At 40.5% G+C, this 20577-nt stretch overlaps 1 protein-coding gene, 1 long non-coding RNA gene and 1 pseudogene across 6 annotated transcripts; 2 read left to right on the plus strand and 1 right to left on the minus strand.

The window, feature by feature from the left end:
- Positions 1 to 203: 203 nt before the first annotated feature.
- Positions 204 to 16755, plus strand: LOC121948935 (myeloid cell surface antigen CD33-like). Of its 5 annotated transcripts, XM_042494486.1 has the most exons (7): positions 204 to 230; positions 478 to 598; positions 1399 to 1809; positions 3302 to 3625; positions 12911 to 13192; positions 14584 to 14680; positions 14781 to 16755. In XM_042494486.1, exons 2-7 carry the CDS (start codon positions 538 to 540, stop codon positions 14887 to 14889), a joined length of 1284 nt encoding a protein of 427 aa, XP_042350420.1. In that variant the 5' UTR covers positions 204 to 230; positions 478 to 537; the 3' UTR covers positions 14890 to 16755. The 5 variants fall into 5 exon arrangements, with proteins under 5 accessions (XP_042350420.1, XP_042350419.1, XP_042350421.1 ...); XM_042494485.1 differs by lacking the exon at positions 204 to 230 and having other exon boundaries at positions 302 to 598; XM_042494487.1 differs by lacking the exon at positions 204 to 230 and having other exon boundaries at positions 302 to 598; positions 14587 to 14680.
- Positions 8237 to 9543, plus strand: LOC121948936 (annotated as a pseudogene).
- Positions 16248 to 20309, minus strand: LOC121948938. The gene is made up of 3 exons (XR_006106195.1): positions 20176 to 20309; positions 18794 to 18883; positions 16248 to 16931 (listed from the first exon to the last, which is right to left on the minus strand). It is a non-coding gene; the product is annotated as an uncharacterized LOC121948938 (long non-coding RNA).
- Between the last annotated feature and the right edge of the window lie 268 nt (positions 20310 to 20577).

Genomic DNA, 20577 nt, shown 5'->3' on the forward strand with positions numbered 1-20577 from the left:
AGAAGAGAGAAGACACGATGATATGACCAAAACATCGTCAAAGCATGAAAACACAGAGTCACTAACATGTCATGAGAAAAATGGCTCACTAAGTCTCTAAGCTAGATGAAACTGGTTCAGCTGTTTCTCACGATTACAAGCAGAAAAGGAGAAGGAAAAGAGAAGGTGTCAGTAAAAACAGTCACTTGGCAGAGAAGAGAGAAGACAGAAGGAGAACAAGGAATAAAGAGGTCAAAGTAACTTTTTTTTTATCTTACAAATATAATTTTGAGTGATTCATTCTACACTGAATAATAACTGAACATGTATCAGTTTAGATGTTGAGCTTTTGGTTTATTCATACAGTATCTAAAGTTTACTCATTTAGCAACTTGTGTTTTGCAATAAAAGAAATGACAAGGTGACCACATCCCTGTGTAAAGATGTTTTTGAACCAATTTCATAAAGTTAACTTCCTCTTTTTCCTTTTGTATAAAGTGTTTGTACTTCTGAAAAGAAGCAGAGGGAGAAACTGACCGTTTCAATCATTACATCAGGATGTTTGTTTTCATCTGGGTGATTCTGCTTTTCTCTGTGACAGGCAGCACTGCTGACACGGGTATGCAATGTTTTTGAAAGATTATATTTGTGCATTTTTAAAATAAAAAACAACTGACATAATTTGTGGTGATATATGTGCCTTTAAGTGTTTAACTGAAGACCAAGAAAAGAAGATCTTGTATTTGTCCAGCCTGTTTCTCCGGACATAACTGAGCTTAGTGTAATATCAACATGAGACCATTTTCTCAGACTTCTTCAATTCAGCTCCTTACCAAGTTACTCATTTTATATTATTTTTTACTGTGTTTTCGAAAGAAATCAAATCAGTTTTCTTGTTTTAGAGGTTTAAATACTAGTGAAGGAAACTGATGTCGATCCAGGTGTTATTGGGGTTGAGCTCTTAAAATGCTCCTTTTCTTCTCTCACTACACTAATCTTTGGATCAGAATTCAGTAATCTCCAGTAAAGAAGTTGATTTATTTCTCAGAATCAAAGAAAAAACTGTTTAGTTTTTCCACCTTGAGTTTAGCAGCACATTAATTGGAGGACTTAAAACATATACTGGCTTGGAAACTGTGGGATATATTGTATTTATATTACTTTTTTGTTTATCTAAAACAAATTATGTAACTTTTAAACCAGAAAAATTCTAAAAGTTTTAAGAAAATATGTGAAATACTGAAATACTGTTGTTTGCTCAACACTGTTGACAACAGCACCTACATAAACAAAACCAGAGGATGTACTGTGCCTGTCAGGAGTGGTAGCATTGCTCCATCATTTGTTAAATATCACCGTGCATCTTCAAAATCTAAACATCCTGTGTCCCTGTTTTCCTCTCACTGCTTGTATTAACAGGTGCCTCAGAAGTGATGATAACACATTGTGAAAATGAGAACTGTATATCCCTGAGTGAAGGAGAGGTGACAGCAGAGGCTGGACTCTGTGTTGTCATACCGTGTTCTTTCACCTCCAGACCTGGCTTTCCTCCCAAAAATATAGTCTGGTACAAATGTGACCCATCGAAACAAAGATGTGGAGATTCAGACATGATATTTCATACTAACAATGACAACAATGTTCAGTCTGGGTTCAGAGGACGAGTGGCACTGCTGGAGCCTGACATGAGTCAGAACAACTGCAGCATCATCATCAGTGACCTCACCGAGTCCGACTCTGGATCATATCAACTCAGACTGGGTACTCGTTACTTCCTGTGGGTGCTAAATGAATACACATTCTCACCCAGAGTGACTGTCTCTGTTAAAGGTATGAAGAGCTATACAAATATAAATAGTGAAGCTGTTTATTGCTGTGCTATGAACTGCACCAGCATATATGATGTATTTATAGTCTTCATGGAGCAGTAATGTTAGAAGCTGGGCAGCTCTTATGTTGCACCCTGGCGGTTGGCTGTATAATAGTGTGAATAGACTTATTGCTAAGCTCTGCCCCCTTAGATCACTCGCACAATCAGTGCGCTTCAACTAGCAATGGCAGCCATAGACATATAGACACCACATTGACTGTATTGGCCTGTTGCTGTGATATGTCAGCGTGTCCGCCATATTGGATGTGGCAGGTCTGCACTGCAAATAAATACAAGAAGACATAAAAACTGTGGGTTAACATTTACATTGAACTGATTTGGATGATTTTTTTTTGCATTGACATATGGCCAACAGAGTCAATGCAGCTTCTACATATAAATGTCTATGATAGCAGACATATCCAAAGATGTTGTACAGAACTTTGGGGAACAAAAGTTCCTTCTTTCTCACAGAAGCCATCAAAAAGGTCCTCACTATGCCTTGGTATTAGCATTGGCCAGCCTTTGCTTTCTTTATAATGTTAATGTTTTTTAGCTGGGTGGACTTTAACTACAACCTTTTGCTATAGTTAACAGATGTCCTATCATTAAAGAACAAAAATACTAAGACTACGTTGAACACATGACATTATGTGCTAATGTTACGAAGCTGAAGTTGGCCATAATGTTAGCGGCTATTAGCAAAGTTTGCTGCAAGGTGACATTATACATAATGTTTCCAACATAATGTATGAGGTTGTATATACTTGCTACTTTGCAGCAAAGTTTTCTAACACAATTGCTTTAACTTAGAACAAATGTAGGCATCCATGTTTGTTTATCTTCTTAACATGCCACACAGCGTAATCCAAAGGAGACACTTTGCTCTTTTTAGGTGAGGTTTAGGGAACGGGATAAAACCCTCTCCATTCTCTAGCCACTCATGATACTTCTTATCAGTGTTACATTTACCCTATACACATCATTTTTCATCAAACATTTTTAATCTTTAACTGCATAAATTTAAATAAAACTGCAGGAAAATCAAACCTTTTTATGCTTTTTTGGGTGGTGTGGATTAAACATGCTTTTGCTTCCTCAGACATTGTGCTGTTTAGATTAGAAACACATGACTTTAGTGAAATTTCTAGAATAAACTATATTTTTCGCCTTGAAATCTCAACTGATGGATTCTTGTTATCTGTTTTCCTTATCTTCTTCTTTTTCCTCCTTCTCTTCTTTATTCTTTTTTCTTTTGATTCCTCTGCCTCCCTTTCTGAACACTTCTATCGGTTTACCTTAGCTATTAGGCCCCAACGCATTGCTGCGCAGCAACTATAATTGTCCATTGAAATGTTTCACAAAGTATCTGATTTTTTCAGCCTAAATCTAAGTGAATGATGACCTTCAGGTTGCTCACCTGATTCCACTCACAGACTTCTCTCCCATTAGATCTGACCCAGAAACCCACAGTGATGGTTCCTCCTGTGAGAGAGGGACAGCAGACCACACTGACCTGCACTTCTCCTGGTCTCTGCTCTGGTTCTGATCCTAAAATCACCTGGACGTGGAGAGGAACAGGAGAGAAGGACTCTTACATCACAGGAAACATCTCTGCTTTCAAGACTGAGAATGTGACCCCTGTAACACAGCAACACAGCTCGACTTTGACCTTTAACCCGTCAGTCACCCAACACCATGGCACTGGGGTCAACTGTAAGGTCAGCTTCACAAATAACATCACTGCTGAGAAGACAGTGACTCTGAATGTGACCTGTGAGTATTCCACATGTTGTACTTTATACCCTCACAGTTCACCTTGCAAAAACATTATAAAACGGTTCTTCCAACTCTGCACTGATGTTTTGAGATGTTCATAAAGTGTTGGACCTTTAACATTGAGCTGGTAGGATGTTCTATCTCACGCAGGCTCCACCCTCTACGGTAAATTTGCCAATCTCAACCTGAGCTCGACAGGTTCTCATGGGTCCTGAAAAGTCCGACGTCAGGCCAGGTTCTCACTAAAACATGTGCATTCACTGGTCAGGTTGAGTAGGGCTCAGGGGAAAAACAACCATTTTACACAAATATATCAAAAATATAAAAAGTGAGCACTCTGCGCTTAATTTATTTAATTATTATTTCCTTGAGATGTAAATCCAACATATGTATTGCTTTTATATATTCATTAATCAGTTGATGATATTGATTGATATATGGTTTCATTCTACAGTCTGAATCTAATTGAGAACACTAGCATACATTTCCCACCCAAAACAATAATGCCATAACATCAGAAATAAACATAAAAAGCTACAGTGCAGCATTGACGACTTGGGTGTGTTTTAACCTTCCATCAGCAGGTTCACAAAAGGGTGTGTCTGTGACAACCAATCATATCTCTTAAAAGAATTTGTCATATCAACAGGGTCAATCACACCTCCTCACTAAAGCTAGGGATACACTACATGACTTTACACTGGATTTCTATAGTATTCACAATCATGATTACTCCGTCCTAGTCCACTCCAGTCAGCACAAGTTTTAACCAGTTGGTGTGGCAAGTTGGCAGAGAAATCTGTAAGTTTATGAGGGGTACTGACTGCAACTGGCAAGTGTATGAGGAGAACAGACTCCTCCCGACATGGGTCGGGGCATATAAAACATGTTTGATTTTTAAGAGTTGACTCTGGAAGCTGTGTACACTGCTCACCGAACCAACCACAGAATGTGTACTGTCAATAGCCAATGAACATTTTGTCACTATCCCTACGCTGCACCTAGCAGTTGTCATTATTGCCTCTGCAGTCTGTAGAGTCCATACTCCTCACATCTACCCCTCTACCACTTCCCCCAAATGTTTTTTCTGTTTCTTTTCTTTTTTAGTGTAGGGACATATAAACACTGCTGCTGTCTTCAAGTCAAGTCAATTCAATTTGATTTATAAAGCCCATTTTCACAAAACACGGTTTGCCTCAGAAGGCTTTACAGTGTACGACATCCCTCCGCCCTTAGAACCTCACATCACCCAAGGAAAAACTCCCAAAATAGAACCCCAGGAAGAGCGGCAGAGGATGATGAGGGATCCCTCTTCCAGGATGGACAGACGTGCAATAGATGTAAATAATATAATAATAAATAACATCCATGTTTGTTTGTTTCTCTTCTTCTTTTTCTTCCTTTTCAAAGTTGTATGTTTCTGTGCCACCCCCGGCCACAGCAAACCGGTCTTAAAACCATGGAGGCAGTTTCACACCAAAAGCTGCATTATATTTAAAATGATTAGTACAAAAATATTTTATATTGAAATGCACTGCAAGCAGGAAGAACCAGGTTGGCTGTGTGTAACACTTTCCTGTAATTGGATAACAAGCAAAGAAATACATCAGAGCAAAATACGTCCTAGATGCTCAAAACTAAAACAAAACCAAAGGTAAAGACCAGAGCAGCGGCTAAAAATGTAATTGATTTCAACTGCAAATTCCTTGCAACAGAACAAAATCATACATTTTTAAAAAAATAGAAATCATTCACTCTTGCTGTCCCATGTGTTGATATTAGAGTTTTTGCTATATTTTGCAATTTTTTTTCAACTCAGTGGCCCCTTCTGCTGAAACACGACTTTCCTACGATAGAGAGGCATTCGGGAAAAGTTGTGTGGGTCTTGGACTGAATGCAGCAGACTACGAGAGGATCTGCACAAATGGCATATACCAAGTTGCCAGTCAAAGCAAAGGGGAGAAATTAAACTGAAAGTGCTGGACGTAGAGAGGGAGTCTAACCCGCCTTGGATCAAGAGCTGTTCCTCTACCAGCCTTCTTCTGGCTAATGTCCGGTGGCAGGAGAATAAAATGCAGATGCGAGGCTCACTCAGCAACGGGAGATTAGAGACTGCTCTGTGCAGATCTGAATGGACTAAAAACCACTGCCGCCGACCGCTGGATTGGGCTGACAGCTCTGCCACCTCCCCCTCCTCCCCGTCACACGGACAGGGATTTCAACTGAGCACAAGAAACTTGTGCTTCAGGAATATACACACCAAAGACACAAGGGTCACCAATCAGCTATTATGGCTTAAATATAAAGGTCAGAGAGCAGTGAAGACTAACACATCTTTCATCAGGTGGGAACCTCCTTGCATCAGTGTTTCACCTTGTTGGTCCCACAACACCTCCAGGAGGCTAGACAGTGAACTTTGGTGTCCCAAATCCACTCCCCTAGTGGCAGTTCTCACTGCTCATATGCAGCCCAAACAGCCCTGCCACCTTCAACAGACCCAGGCTCCGTTTATGCGAGCTCCAGGTAGTGGCAGTACCACCTGGCTATCACGGATACAAGGCTAAGCTAAACTACTACAAAGCTCTTGCAGATACAAACTAAAATACTACAAAGCTATCACAGTTACAAGGCTAAGCTACGCTAAAACATGGCTATCACAGAGACAAGGCTAAGGCTAAGCTACGCTAGCTAGGCTAGCTATCACATGGCTATCACAGCCCAAACAGCAATGGCACCTTCAACAGACCCAGGCTCTATTTATGCAGACTCCAGGTAGTGACTGTGCCGATGCTACCCTCCCTAGCACATGCATCCCAATTACCAATATACTACAACTCACATACAAGACTCAAGCTAAGGGAAATAAAGATGAATTGGATCAACAAACACACTTACTTGGATGGCAGCATGGTCTCACACAAAGAGCCTCAAACAGGCCACTCCCACTCCTAAATACCCTCACACTTCCTGTATTTTCTCCTGAGAGGACTGATTGGTGGATCTCTCCACCTAATCTCAAGGAGTTGTCCATTCAGTGGGTCCCCCTGCTGGTCCTCAACTACCATTGTTCCTCCTAATCCAAATCCATTTACTGGATTTAACTGCCTCATCTGACATTTCCCTCCCTGTCTTCCTCAAACTCTGTCCCCTTACTCCTAGTTCCTCCAGGAGAGAGATAGCTGATCCAGCTACAATTCCCCTAGATCCCACTTCAACTGGGCGAACCCTAGCTTTCCATCCTTTCTGCTCAGCTTCTGCCTGTGTACCTCAGTTTCTTCCTTTCATAGGCTTCTTCCACTTAGGCTTCCCAAGGGACTGTTAGCTCAGTGAAATAAACGATCTGTTGACTCACCAACCACAGCACTATGTCAGGTCTCAAATTATTACAGACTATTTCCAGGGGAATAACAAGCTTTCCTCCTAAATCTGCCTGCATTTCCCAATCACAAGCTCCCTCCAGGCCACCACACAACTGCCTCCTGCCTAACTTACTGCCTCTATGTTTCTCCCACTCTCGTACAAACTGGACATCTAGACTCTCTTTTTTAAAACCTCCTGAATTCACCTGTCTTCTTCTCCCCTCAATACCTGCAGCTAAGCTTCTCAACACCTGATTATGTCGCCATGTGTACTGGCCCCGTGATAAACTAATTTCACAGCTTGACAAAATATGTATTAAGGTTGCAGTACCTGAACACAATGGGCTGCTCTCCGCCATACTTCACATATACACAACATTAAAGTTCAATTCAAGCCTCCTGAGCAGTACAGCATTGGAAGAGGCATTACTGCTGCTAACTTGTTTGCTCTGTTTTTGTAACTTCATGAGCTAGCCTAGCACTAGCAGTGTCACCTGATAAGAAGTTTCCATGCTCCTTGTCCTCATCTTGCCCCCAGCCTGTAATGTCACTCTGCTGGTATCAGCCTTTTGCTGCTCATCTAATTGCTCAGACTGTTAATGTTATCACTACCTCTATTGTCATGAAGACTTTGCAGCATCAGCCTCGAGTACTTTTTTTGTCTCTGACCTTTCTGTTCCACGTATTCATTTTTTAGTTCTATTATCCATCTAATTTACATTCCACTCACTCTGCTCTTTCTGTCTCGATTTCATTTATTTCCTGCTTTAACTCTGACATTATGTGGTGGACTGATCCATTTGATGGGGGGGGGGGGGGGAGTGACACTGGCTGGTACCACTGCTCCTACTTTACAGGATTGATAGGCTGTTGACAGTTTTGGTACCATGTAAACTCTAATCAAATGTGCTGTCCCAGCCTGTTCTCACTCCGAACTTGTCTAATAGCTCCACTCTGTCAGTGCTTTTAGCGTACAAGTGTGATGCCAAAAGTCACCTTCCATGTCCAACCAGAACCTGCCTGGACAGAATCAGATGAGAATGTGCTTGGACAGCACCAGTGGGATTGTAATAATTAAGTGAAGGATGGCCGGATGTCACTGGGTGCATCCACATGCAATGCGCACATGCGGTGTCACTTGAGAATGCGACTGGATGGAACTGTTCATTTGCACATTAAACGGTAAAGGGCAGTGTCAGGTATTAACAATGCCAGTAACCACATAATATAAGGAGCGCAAGTGCACTTGTGACAGAGTGCTGACGTGCTGACGTACCACGGGTAAGTGTGATACCTCATTTCTGGTGTATCTCTGTCCATGCCTCTGGTAGCGTCTCTGTGCTGCTCCTACGAGTGATTCCCACCTAATCTTCTAACTTGCTCCTTACTTCAGCTGCTTCTTACTTGTCTGTGACTGAGAACTCACATCAGTTTAACGCATACACTCACAGCTGTCTTCTCCTCTCAGCGGTTTTTGTATTCTGTTTAATCACACAGCCGCTCACTCACTGTTAGCTCGTTAGCTACTTTAGCTTTAGCTCTGGTTAGCAATGGCTTCTCCCTGCTCTTCTCCCTCTTCTGCTGCTCTCTCCTGCTCAGTGTGTCAGATATTGAGTTACTCCTCTGCCCCCTTTAGTGATAGTGGTACTTGTAACAAGTGTAGTTTATTTGCTGCACTGGAGGCGAGGCTTAGCGATCTGGAAGCACAGCTCCGCACCATGGAAAATCCCTCTTTAGCTGCGATAGTTAGCAAGCCCCCTGTAGCTGGTGTGGACCGACATAGCAAAGCCTCTGTTAGCTGTCTCCCGGCAACCCCTTGCAGTCGGGAGGCTGGGTGACTGTCCGAGTGAAACATAGTAAGCTGAAGCCCACGGTACACCTCCCACCCCCCTTTCACGTTTCTAATAAGTACTTCCCACTCAGCGACACACCGGCTGAGGACACAATGCTGGTCATTGGTGGCTCTGTTTTGCGAAACATGAAGTTAGTGGCACCAGTGGCCTTAGTCAAATGTATCCCTGGGGCCAGAGCGGGAAACGTAGAGTCAAATCTAAAGCTGATGGCTAAGGCTATGCGTAAATACAATAAGATTGTTATTCACGTCGGCGGCAATGACATCGGGTTACACCAATTTGAGGTCACTAAAATTAACATAGAGTCAGTGTGTGAGTACACAAAGACGATGTCGGACACCGTAATCTTCTCTGGACCCCTCCCCAATGTGACCAGTGATGACATGTTTAGCCGCATGTCATCACTCAACTGCTTGTTGTCGAGGTGGTGTCCTGCAAATGATGTGGGCTTCGTTAATAATTGGCACTCTTTTTGGGGAAAACCTGGTCTTATCCAGAAGGATGGCATCCATCCAACTTTGGATGGAGCTTCCCTCCTCTCTAGGAATCTAGCTGAGTTTATTAGAAGCCCAAAGCCATGACATCCCAGAGTTGGGACCAGGGTGCAGAGTCACAGTCTTACACACTTCTCTGAGCTTCCTCTAACAAAGTCACACACCCATAATGTAAATTTTATAAAAGGCATGTCTGTCCCCCAATCACTTCATTTGTTTAAATCTAAAATGAATAAAAGGGGAGTTGTACAAAAAAATCTCATAAAAATTAATACATCCCCTGTCAAACAGCATCATAACAGGAGAATTAAATGCAGACTCATTTAGAGGACTCAACATTAGATCCCTATCAACCAAAGCTCTTTTAGTCACTGATTTAATATTGGATAATCGTATTAATTTATTATGCCTCACTGAGACCTGGCTTTGTCCTGATGAGTACGTTAGCCTGAATGAATCCACTCCTCCTGGTCATATAAATAGTCATGTTGCACGTGACACTGGCCGAGGAGGGGGAGTGGCTACTATTTTTGATTCAAGCTTTGGAATTCACCCTAAATCTAAGCTAAACTATAGTTCGTTTGAAAGCCTTTTTCTTATTCTTTCTCACCCATCCTCGAAAACTCTACAGCCAATTCTATTTTTTATAGTGTACCGCGCCCCCGGCCCATACTCTGAATTTCTATCTGAATTCTCTGAGCTTATATCAAGTTTAGTGCTTAAATGAGACAAGTAGTAGTAAGTAATTATCATAGGGGATTTTAACATTCACATGGATATTAATAGTGATAGCCTTAGTTCTGCTTTCTCCACGCTTTTGCATTCAATTGGCTTCAGGCAGTGTGTACATAAACCTACCAATCGCTACAACCACACCCTAGATCTTGTCCTAGCATACGGCATTGATATCGAAGATTTATTAGTCTTCCCCAAGAATTCCACTCTGTCTGTCCATTATTTAGTAACTTTTAATTTTTTATTACTTGACTACAAGCCTCTCAGCAAGAGTTACTATTCTAGATGTCTATCTGATTCAGCAGTGGCTAAATTTAAGAAATTGATTCCTTCTGCAATCTCTGCGATCAGACCTGGACTCTGTTGCACCTTTCAAGAAGAAAATAATGAAACAAAGAAAATTAGCCCCATGGTTTAACCCCCAGATCCGTAAATTGAAACAAACATTGCGAAAATTTGGAAGAAATTGACTTTCAACCAACCTCAGAGAGTCCCGTTTAGTCTGGCTGGATAGTCTTAAATGTACAAGAAGGCCCCCCGACATGCCAGAGCAAACTATTACTCATCATTAATTGAGGAAACTAAAAACAATCCCAGGTTTCTTTTCAACACTGTAGCCAGGCTGACTCAGAGTCTCAGCTCCATAGAGCCTTGTATTCCTTCAGCCCTTAGCAGTAATGACTTTATGAGTTTCTTTAATGATAAAATTATAACTATTTGAGATAGAATCCATCACCTCTTGCCCTTAACTGACCTGACCCCAGACTCAGGTAGCTTGGATATGGCAGCAAGGCCTGGAATTCATTTGGACAGTTTTTCCCCCATTGACCTTCGTCGACTCTCTACTCTGATTTCTGCATCTAAGCCATCAACATGCCTGCTAGACCCCATCCCAACAAGGCTACTTAAGGACGCTTTACCCTTATTAGACAATTCTTTATTAGATATAGTTGATGCGTCTTTATTAATGGGCTATGTACCACAGTCCTTTAAAGTAGCTGTCATTAAATCTCTTCTAAAGAAGCTCACTCTCGATCCTGAGATTTTAGCTAACTATAGACCAATGTCTAATCTCCCCTTTATTTCTAAAATCCTTGAGAAAGTGGTTGCTCATCAACTCTGTGACTTTCTCCAAGATAATAGTTTATTCAAGGACTTTCAGTCAGGCTTTAGACTTCATCATAGTACAGAGACAGCACTAGTAAAAATTGATAACAACATATTGATTGGTTCTGATCAGGTCTGGTCTCTGTTTTAATTCCTTTTAAATCTCAACGTCGCTTTTGACACCATTGACCATCAAATCTTACTTCACAGACAGGAACAGTTAATTGGCCTTAAAGGAACAGCACTAACCTGGTTTAAATCTTACTTATCAGATCGTTCCCAATTTGTTCACATAAATGATCAATCATCCACGCATACTAAGGTCTGCTTCGAGTGCCACAAGGTTCTGTGCTTGGACCAATCCTTTTAACTTTATATATGCTTCCTCTAGGCAACATTATTAGAAAACACTCTATAAATTTTCACTGTTATGCTGACGATACACAAATGTATCTATCTATGAAACCAGATGAACCTGATCAGCTATCTAGACTTCAAACATGTCGTAAGGACGTAAAAGCCTGGATAAGCCGTAATTTCTTGATGCTGAATTCAGACAAAACTGAAGTTATTGTTCTTGGCCCCAAGCACCTCAGAAACTCCCTTTCCAACAATGTTATTTCTCTAGATGGCATTACATTGGCCTCTAGCACATCTGTAAGGAACCTCTGTGTTAATAGATGCCATAGTGCCATAATGTGTAGCCTTATTTAGCCTTTGAGTAGAGAATATATAGTTCATATCTGTCGAGTCTCTTTGACTTGGTAACTGAGTAATATAATATATAACTATTGTGCGTAACATTGCAAAAATTAGACATATCCTATCCCAGGCAGATGCTGAAAAATTAGTACATGCATTTGTCACCTCTAGGCTGGATTACTGTAATTCCCTATTATTCGGTTGCCCCAACAAATCTCTTAGGTCTCTCCAGTTGGTGCAGAACGCTGCTGCACGTGTTCTAACGGGACTTGACTTGACGGGTGGGGAGGTGGATGGGTCCTACAAACAATTCACTTTCATGCAGGATTCAGGAGTTTGAGAGAGTTTTGATTTTTTCTACACCTTATCATGTGCCTTGTTACGCCCGGCCTAGGGGATACCTGACATAACAGAAAATGACCGTCTCCTTCCTTTCTCCCAAAAGATGACCCAGAAAATGAAATTACAGTCCTCAAAATTCTTATTTAATTTCTCTCAAAAATTAAATAGGCATCAGAGAGAGGCTAAAACTGGTGAGTGTGTGTGTGTGTGTGGGGCGGGGGGGTTAGTATTAAATGAAACAACTATTTACAATATGTTCATACTCAAAATCAATGGCGATCGCATTTGGAGCAAGGAAGAAGGCAGCAGCGTGACAGCTCCCGCAGCTCCTTTTAAAATCTCTGCTGTCATTCCTTCAACCAACCACGAGCCAAGCCACATGACGAGCTCCGTCCAGTAATGTCCTCTCTGCCCAAATCATCTGCAGCACAGCACACAAGACTGGTACTACAGCAGAGGACAGGCGCACAGACAGAGACAGGCACAAACAGCAAAACAACCTAATGATAATAATAACACAATTTAACACACATTAACAATAATATGACTCACAGTCATAAAAGTGGGCTGCAACCGGATGGTCTATCTCTATTTTTCTAATTTTTTCAAACATTGATGGCCTTGTGGCCCGAAACGTCTAGCCTGTCATGTCATATATAGCTTGTAAAAGTCTGTGTTCTGTGTCCACAGCATATCCAAAGATCCTAAATAGCTCCAAGTGTGAGCTTCAGTCTGAGGTCCTGACCTGTGTGTGTTTCTGTGAGGGGTTTCCTTTACCCACCGTCAACTGGCCACTGCTGAAGAACTACGCTGAGTACTCTGTTATGACCATTGTGTCAGGGCACAAAGTCAACAGCACCATCAGGCTGACTGTGAGGGACCACAGCAACACCAGGGTTGTGTGTGTCAGCAGCAGTGTAGTTGGGGAAGAGCAATACAGCATGACCGTCACAACTATAGAGAGGCAAGAAGGTGAACATACACACACACACACACACACACACACACACACACACTCACACACAACCAGTCACTGAAAAGAATAAGAATGAATTGATGACATAATGTTTGTTCATTGTATTTTTAATGACACCACCAAGAAAATGATGTGCAATTAGTGGTCACAGATCCACAAAGTGAAAGAAACTTTCCAAAGCACATTGTTTTCCTTTGATGCTCTTATTCACTTCCTGCACATTCTTTGGCACACTGATTAGAAGCCAAAACTGAACTGTCTTAAGCCTGACACTGTCATATGTTCACATTTGATCTGACATTAAGGCAGAGCGTCAAACACAACATTAAAATTAGCGCCTGTAGATGGGATTTTGAAACAGGCATTAACCCTTTAAATAGGTTATAGACTTCTTTGCGATTGCCAGTAGAGCAGAGCTGTGTATGCGGCTTTGCAGCAGACGAGTATGCCTTTCTGGATACTTCTCTTTATTTATCTCTTTCTTATTCCGTTTCTCTTTTAAACTTGGTGCACTTTAATTTGGGTCAGTTCTTGAGCACTGCTTGGGTGGAGACAAGATGGTATTTTTTGGTCATTTATCATTGCATCTCATTTGGTAAGGAGCTGAAAGAAGCTGGTTGTTGTGTTTCTATGAATGCTGATCAGAGCCAGAGCCAATAAAAACCTGTGACTACTCTTGAGTCCATCGACCTCCTGGTGAAGGTAAAGATAAGATGTCTCTACCCATGTTGTCTTCTGCACTACACTTAAGTAAACCTTTGTGGTAAGTAGGAACAGTCTCCAGGGTCAAGCTCATCAATCTTTACCTCATTAGGGTTATGATAGGCATTCATTTTGTATATTTTAAATTGTGCAAAAATAACAACATCAAAACATTTAATGAGTGTGCATCAAGTTTGAAAGACAGACTGAATAAGCAAGGGATTCATAGAAAGAAGTAATTACCTTCAAGTTTTCACAGGCCTCCATGCTGCTTTCTACCACCTGTTTTCTGGCCTTACATTGAACATGACACACAGACACACACAAACACACAAACTCTTCTGCTGTAACACAGCTCTGGTCTACTGCCAATGGGAAAGGACACATTTAGCGGGTTAGGCTTTCAGGAGTTCTGGAGTTAAATCCTTTATCTCTCTGGAAGGCTTTTATACTAAAACCTTACAGGAAATGTGGTATTATTTAACAGCTAAGAAAAAAACTAAGAAAAGTACATTTAAAAGAAAATTTCATAAACTTACTTTATGAAAATGCACATTATGGTGAAATTAATAATTTTTGTTAAAAGATTTATTATATTGATATTTATCATATGTAACAAGTACCCACTGAGTGTACATCATAAACTTGAACAGTCATTCAGTCTGCATTCTGTCATTTCTAATAGCAGATCAACATGGACCAAGTGCAGTGCTGCCCTGGGGTGTCACTGCTATGTCTCTTATAGTGAATGTAATCTGCATAATTGTCTTGATGTTCCTTTGGTATGTTACCACTTCATCATTTTATTAGTTAAAGGCTCTGTTAATGCAATGGAGACTTTTACATCACGCACTCTCCTCTTTCTCTATCTTCTCTCTAAAGCAACAGGAGAAAAAAAGTGAAACCAAACCAAGAAGATAGAACTTATATGTCACTGCAGAGAAAAGACCTTTCAGAAGAGTATGATGTCATCGCCCGACCTGTGAAGTAACAAATGTCAGCTTCCACTGACGGTTCATTCAACATGTGTAAGATTTTATGATTTTTTTTTTTTTTTTTTTACCGTATATTTTGGATTCCACAGTATTATTATTTTAGTTCCCCTTTCATGAACCTTTGCTGAGTATGTGTTATATTGCAAAGTCCTTTTCATGTTGTTGCACCATCAACACTAACACCTGAGAGATCTCCAGTATGATTGCAGTCATCTTTGTAGCTGGGATTGAAGTACAATGCTGATTTCTTAACCAGTCTGAAGATCTGAAACAGTCATTTTCAAATTGAAAGAACTGATATTTTAAATTGAATTGTGAATATGCTTATGAGTTGGAACTGTGTTAACAACTTTATCTGCAACAATGTGTTTGGAATACATTTTGCAAGGTCAACCCAAAAAGAAAGTGATAATTAAGTATTTAATATTTGAAATAGTTTGCTGGTAAAATAGTCAGTTTTTGTCATACACATTGCCAAATTATGCAGGGCTATAGTCCCACAGATGCAGGCTCTGTCAGCTGCTATCTGCATTTCCCATGAATAGTGAAAACACCTCTACAGCACTCCAAAGGCCCTCTCTATATCTCACATGTGGGAGGCTTCAGGAAGGAAGGAAGAAGCCGTGGTTTCAGAGGATATGAGTCCCCCATTAAACTCCATTAGATTCTGACAGGTTTTCTATTAAAGGCTTCTGCAACACTGGGAAACCTCGAAGAGCCCACTTTGTTTAGCTCAGCAGGTTGGTGTGGAAACTGACCACTGACCTTCCGATTAGAGGACGACCCGCTCTACCTCTGAGCCACAAGCACGAAACCTTTTCTATTGGACTTAATTACTGTAATGAATATGTAAAAAAACGACTATTGTAACATGTTTGAGTTTAAAGGGTCACTCTGACACCTACCAGAGGAGATGTGTTGTTTAAATTAATCAACATATCCCCATAATAGATACTACTTCAAAAAATGTTGGGAAAAAGACCCAAAAATGAAGTAAGAATGCATTGAAACAAATGGGGTGAATGTTTCATTTTGGCCTGTGTGCAGAAAAATGTTTTGAAAATTATTTTTTAATGGAAAAGAAGTGAATACTCATCAGTAATCCATGATCTGTAAGAGGTGGAAAAACTTTGTACATTAAATATGATATTAATTCAGCTAAAGATAATGTTTATGCAAAAAATATATATTTTAAAAATACTTTCAGATGGCTCAATTTGACTACAGAACATTATTATTGTTCCTTAAAGTTGAACATAACAGGAGGGTTAGTGTCACATTCAACTGATTCCATTGTGTGACAGGAGCTATATTGTCACAAAACACACAGAGTACACACAGACAACACACAGAGAACACATAAACAATGCTCTTTTTACTGAAAGGTTTACAGTGATGGAGATAAAGATCAGGTCTTTGAATATGTGAATATATATGACTTGGTGCAGCTTTATCAGCAGAGGCTTTTACATTCATCCAGTCTGATCAGTTCCTCTGCTGGGGAATTGGCGATCAAGCTTTCATTCTCTCTGCCAACTCAGACTGCTCTCTCCGCTGTATGAAGGACGAGCAGGAAAGAAAACCGAGAGCTGGAAGGTGGGAGTGCAATGCATTTGAGGATTTAAATACCTGGGTTTAATGAATAGCAGTGTGTGCATGGCGAGGTTGCGGAGGGAACAGGGACAGACAAATGTGTCACTGAATAAATCTATGTATCTCAAGGCAGAGATGATATTTGAAAAACAAATCAAGAATGAAAAAAGGCAGTGCAGAATTGCTGGTGTATTCATCATATTTAAAAAGAACCACGGAAAAGGAGGATGGACCACAATGTGTATTTGTCTCTGAATGTGTGTGTGTGTGTGTGTGTGTGTGTGTTTTTATGTGTTTGTTTCCTTATTATAAGCCTTCCACACTACCCTCTAGCTCTCGGTTTACTTTCAGGATCCACACTCTTCCTTCCGCAGGACGTTGACTGTCTGCGTCGGCTGGGGAATCAAGGCCGACCCATCAGCGCTCATCCTGCTATCCATTTGTCCTACAGAGAGAGACAGAGGCAGAGAAAGGCTCAGATGGAATGCAGTGGGTTTTATTTTCATTTTCATTTGATTTTACATCCAGCTGGTTTTTCTCCGTAGAATTCATGTAGAAAATTACAAACAGAAAATATCAAAACCTCACAACGTTCCTCAAAACAGACTTCTTTTTTTTTTTTGTTTTTTGTTGTTGTGGTTTTTAGGAATAAGGAATTAAATTTAGACCATTTTTTCTGTGAAATAACAGAAGACATAAAGGATGTGGTGTGAGGCGATACTCAATAATTTCCTTATTGTCAACAAATCCCATTAAAACACCAAAAACCACAATTGTATTTGGTATTCACTATGCCCTGCACCCCTTTGTGTGCAGCTACACCAATCTAGCACATATGCAGTTCACATTAGGTGGGTTTCTATTAAAGATTTGCGCCAAACTTAAGCAATATTTTCAAAATGTCAATAAAACACAGTTGCAAGATGACTGTGTTTCAACTGAGTGATGTTCTGTGACTTCTCCTCTGGTGATAACATTCCAAGAAGCATGGTGATGGATGTTCAAAACATTAGTAGCTTTATTTCTATTGCAGCCACCAAACTAGCCATCATCATTTCCAATCCAAGGCCACGTAGGCGTGTTATGGAGCCATAATGGAAAGGCAAGTCCCTTATACGTGGGAGCGGCCATGTATATGGGATTTCCAGAAAGTGATAGTCCATAAGAGGTATTTTTGGAATTACTTCCGGATGATCCGCTCAACTTTTGAAGAGTTATGTGATGCAATAACATCTCTTGTAGCTCCTGCTGCATCATGCCCGTATGAATGTACCAGGTTGTACACATTTATTTCTGCTGTAAAGTTAAACATGGAGGTCTATGGGGACTGACTCTGTTTTGGAGCCTGCCTGAAGTCGACATTTGAGGAACTGCAGTTTATGGCATGCATTTACTTAATTTTTCAGCCTTGGAGGCTGCCGCTTCCACAAACCACATCAGCATGTGAAGAAATCCAAGCAATGATTGGCTGTGCCTAGTTACAGTTAAGTGGTGATTGGACAAATACTGAGGATGGTATAGGCAAGCAGTCAATTGATTCTACCAACAAATATTGCTTGTGTAGTCAAAACCACCTGCTTCTTATTCAGAACTTGTTAAATACTGTCACTTGGTCAGTTATTTTGGCGTCAGACACCTACACCATGAGCCATCTTTTGCAGCCGTATGATATGCTGCCAGGCAGAGTAAGTTTATAACACGGTTGGACGGAACCTGTCACAGTGGTATGATATGCCAGTATGCAGTATGACATACATATGCAAATGTGAACAGGTTCAACTACACTTAAGTAGGCATTTGCAAGGGTGTGGCAGCTCTGATCAGGGCTGTCCTCACTGTTGCAGGAAAAACACCACAATTACTTGTCCTAGCTGTGATCGTCTAATATTGCATTAAGTGTGTATACTCAGCTGAAGCCTCATTAGATTTACAGAGCTGACTTGTTTACAGAGCAACATGCACACCAAGAGGACACAGACAAAGAATGAAATAGGATGAAAGGCAACAAAGACCTATGTAAAATGAACACAGATCTGAATTTTGAGATGTGAGAAACAGTTCTGTTTTGGGAAAGCAGCCGTTGTTTCCAGCTAACAGAACATAGCAGCTAGTTTGATCGTGAGACTAAGGGTATTATGGAGGAATCACTAACCAAAAGGTTAAATATGTCCTGCCTTTGTAAATGTCTGTCATTTTAATGTGTAATCTCAAATATTGTTATTGAAACATAGAGCCCCCCCGGTAAGCTGTTCAGTAGCAACCTCAGCAGGAGTGATTGATTTGGGCAAACCCACCCAGCAAACCAACCTTTAGCCTGGCGACATGTGGTGCTTGTTTTCTCCGGCTGTGCCTCCCCTCTCACTGCAGCCCGGATCTTCTGTACCACATACCTGCAGGCTACAAAATAACAACATGAAACTCAGTCAATATTAATTTCTATGATGACCTCTGACCTCTGACCTAAATTCTGAAGTGTAGTTCAATATATTTGTTGGCATTGTATCATGTCAGGCTGTTCTGTGTTTTAAAGGAATCACACAGCCCAGTAATTATGCTATACTGCTGATGATATGAATGCAGGAACACAGGGGTTAAAAATCTGAACATTTCAGACAAAAAAAAAATCCTAAAAATGTTTTTAGGTTGCATTAAAAACTGAGTTTTTTCTAGCATTGTCCCAGCTAGCAGGGAACACTCCTACAACACTGGCTAACATTACCAACAGGCTGAAATACTGTTTTAAAGAAAACAATTTATTCTTATGTTCAAAGAATGTTTTAAGGATGTTTATCATTTCACATAATGTTCCTGTAAGGCTAAATGTGGGCTAAGATGTAACGTTTTAACTGCAACATTCTGAAGATGTTTTGGTGATGTTGAGAGGCGACAGATCATAGAATGCTCTTTTATAAAACGTTCCCAAAATGTTACATGTGAAACAATGGAGGAACATTTTCAAAGCAACAGCCAGAACATTTTATTGAGACCTGAGATTACACAACAGTTTTTAAATGAAAATGTAATGCAATGTGATATGTTAACAAAATAAATAAATAGATAAAAACAATAATAAAGAATGTTTAGAGAGAATGTTACCCTGATTTAAAGAAGAACATTCTGGGAACTAAAAGAAAACTTGCCCCTGAAAACGTTATTAAAACATTGCATTGGTTGCATTGTACCACTCTCAGAATGTTTTTAGAACCAAAACTTGCTAGCTGGGGTAATGTAACAACAACAAAGTATTATTACTTCATTACAGTACTTAAGTGCTTGTTGGAAGTATCTGTACAACACACAGACTGTCATAAAACTCACTTAATTATTTTGTTTATGTCTAACCCTGTGGCCTATGACGCACCCTGTCATTACCCAGGAGAGGACAAGACCTGCACTTCCTGACAGAAAAATGCTGAGTCACTCTGACAGCCAGCAAAAGCAAACCTCTCTCTGCGTCCACTCTGATTTTGGAAAGCTGGTTTTGATTCTTTAAGAACCCATGAGCTTAAGAGAAAATGAAAAAGACTTAATGGTTTATACTTGGTTTTAAGTCTTGATTCAGGTTAATAACTGATGTGGCTAACAGTGCTGTGTTATAATCTCAAATCACAAGTCCCAATAACTTTTATCATTATTGATTTAAACACAGAACTTACAAAAGTTGATGCTTGAAAACAGGAAGAACTCACCATTGATAATCAATCACACCATTTCTGTCAGGTGTGACGCTCTGTGGAACTGGTAAAGTGTAGCTTCAGTGGTGGATCAGGAGCTGTTGAGGTCTGTCTGTGTTCGCGCTCAGCTGTCATCTGCAACTGGATCTTTCCCTCAGTAACAAGCTGAGCCCTCCTCTGACAAACCTGACACACCCCTTCTGCTCTGAGAAATGAACACAGACTCCTCCTGCAGAGGGGAATTTATCCCGAGCAGTCTTCCCTCATCTCATCGGTTTCACTGGAATTTCTATCACTTGTGTGGTCAGTCAGTATAGTTCAGTCAATGTTTGTGGACAAGAGCAACTCTGAGCTCTTTAAGTTAATTGAATTACGACAGTAATTTTTGTACAGTCAGTAATAAGAAATCCACAGTCC

This window comes from Plectropomus leopardus, chromosome 10, assembly GCF_008729295.1.
Source record: "Plectropomus leopardus isolate mb chromosome 10, YSFRI_Pleo_2.0, whole genome shotgun sequence".
In the NCBI taxonomy this organism is placed as follows: domain Eukaryota; kingdom Metazoa; phylum Chordata; class Actinopteri; order Perciformes; family Serranidae; genus Plectropomus; species Plectropomus leopardus.

Coding starts and splice junctions, on each gene's coding strand:
- LOC121948935 (XM_042494486.1), top strand. CDS start 538: ATGTTTGTTTTCATCTGGGTGATTCTGCTTTTCTCTGTGACAGGCAGC. Junction 3,626..12,910: donor AGTGACTCTGAATGTGACCT/GTGAGTATTCCA, acceptor CTGTGTCCACAG/CATATCCAAAGATCCTAAAT. Junction 14,681..14,780: donor ATTGTCTTGATGTTCCTTTG/GTATGTTACCAC, acceptor TTCTCTCTAAAG/CAACAGGAGAAAAAAAGTGA.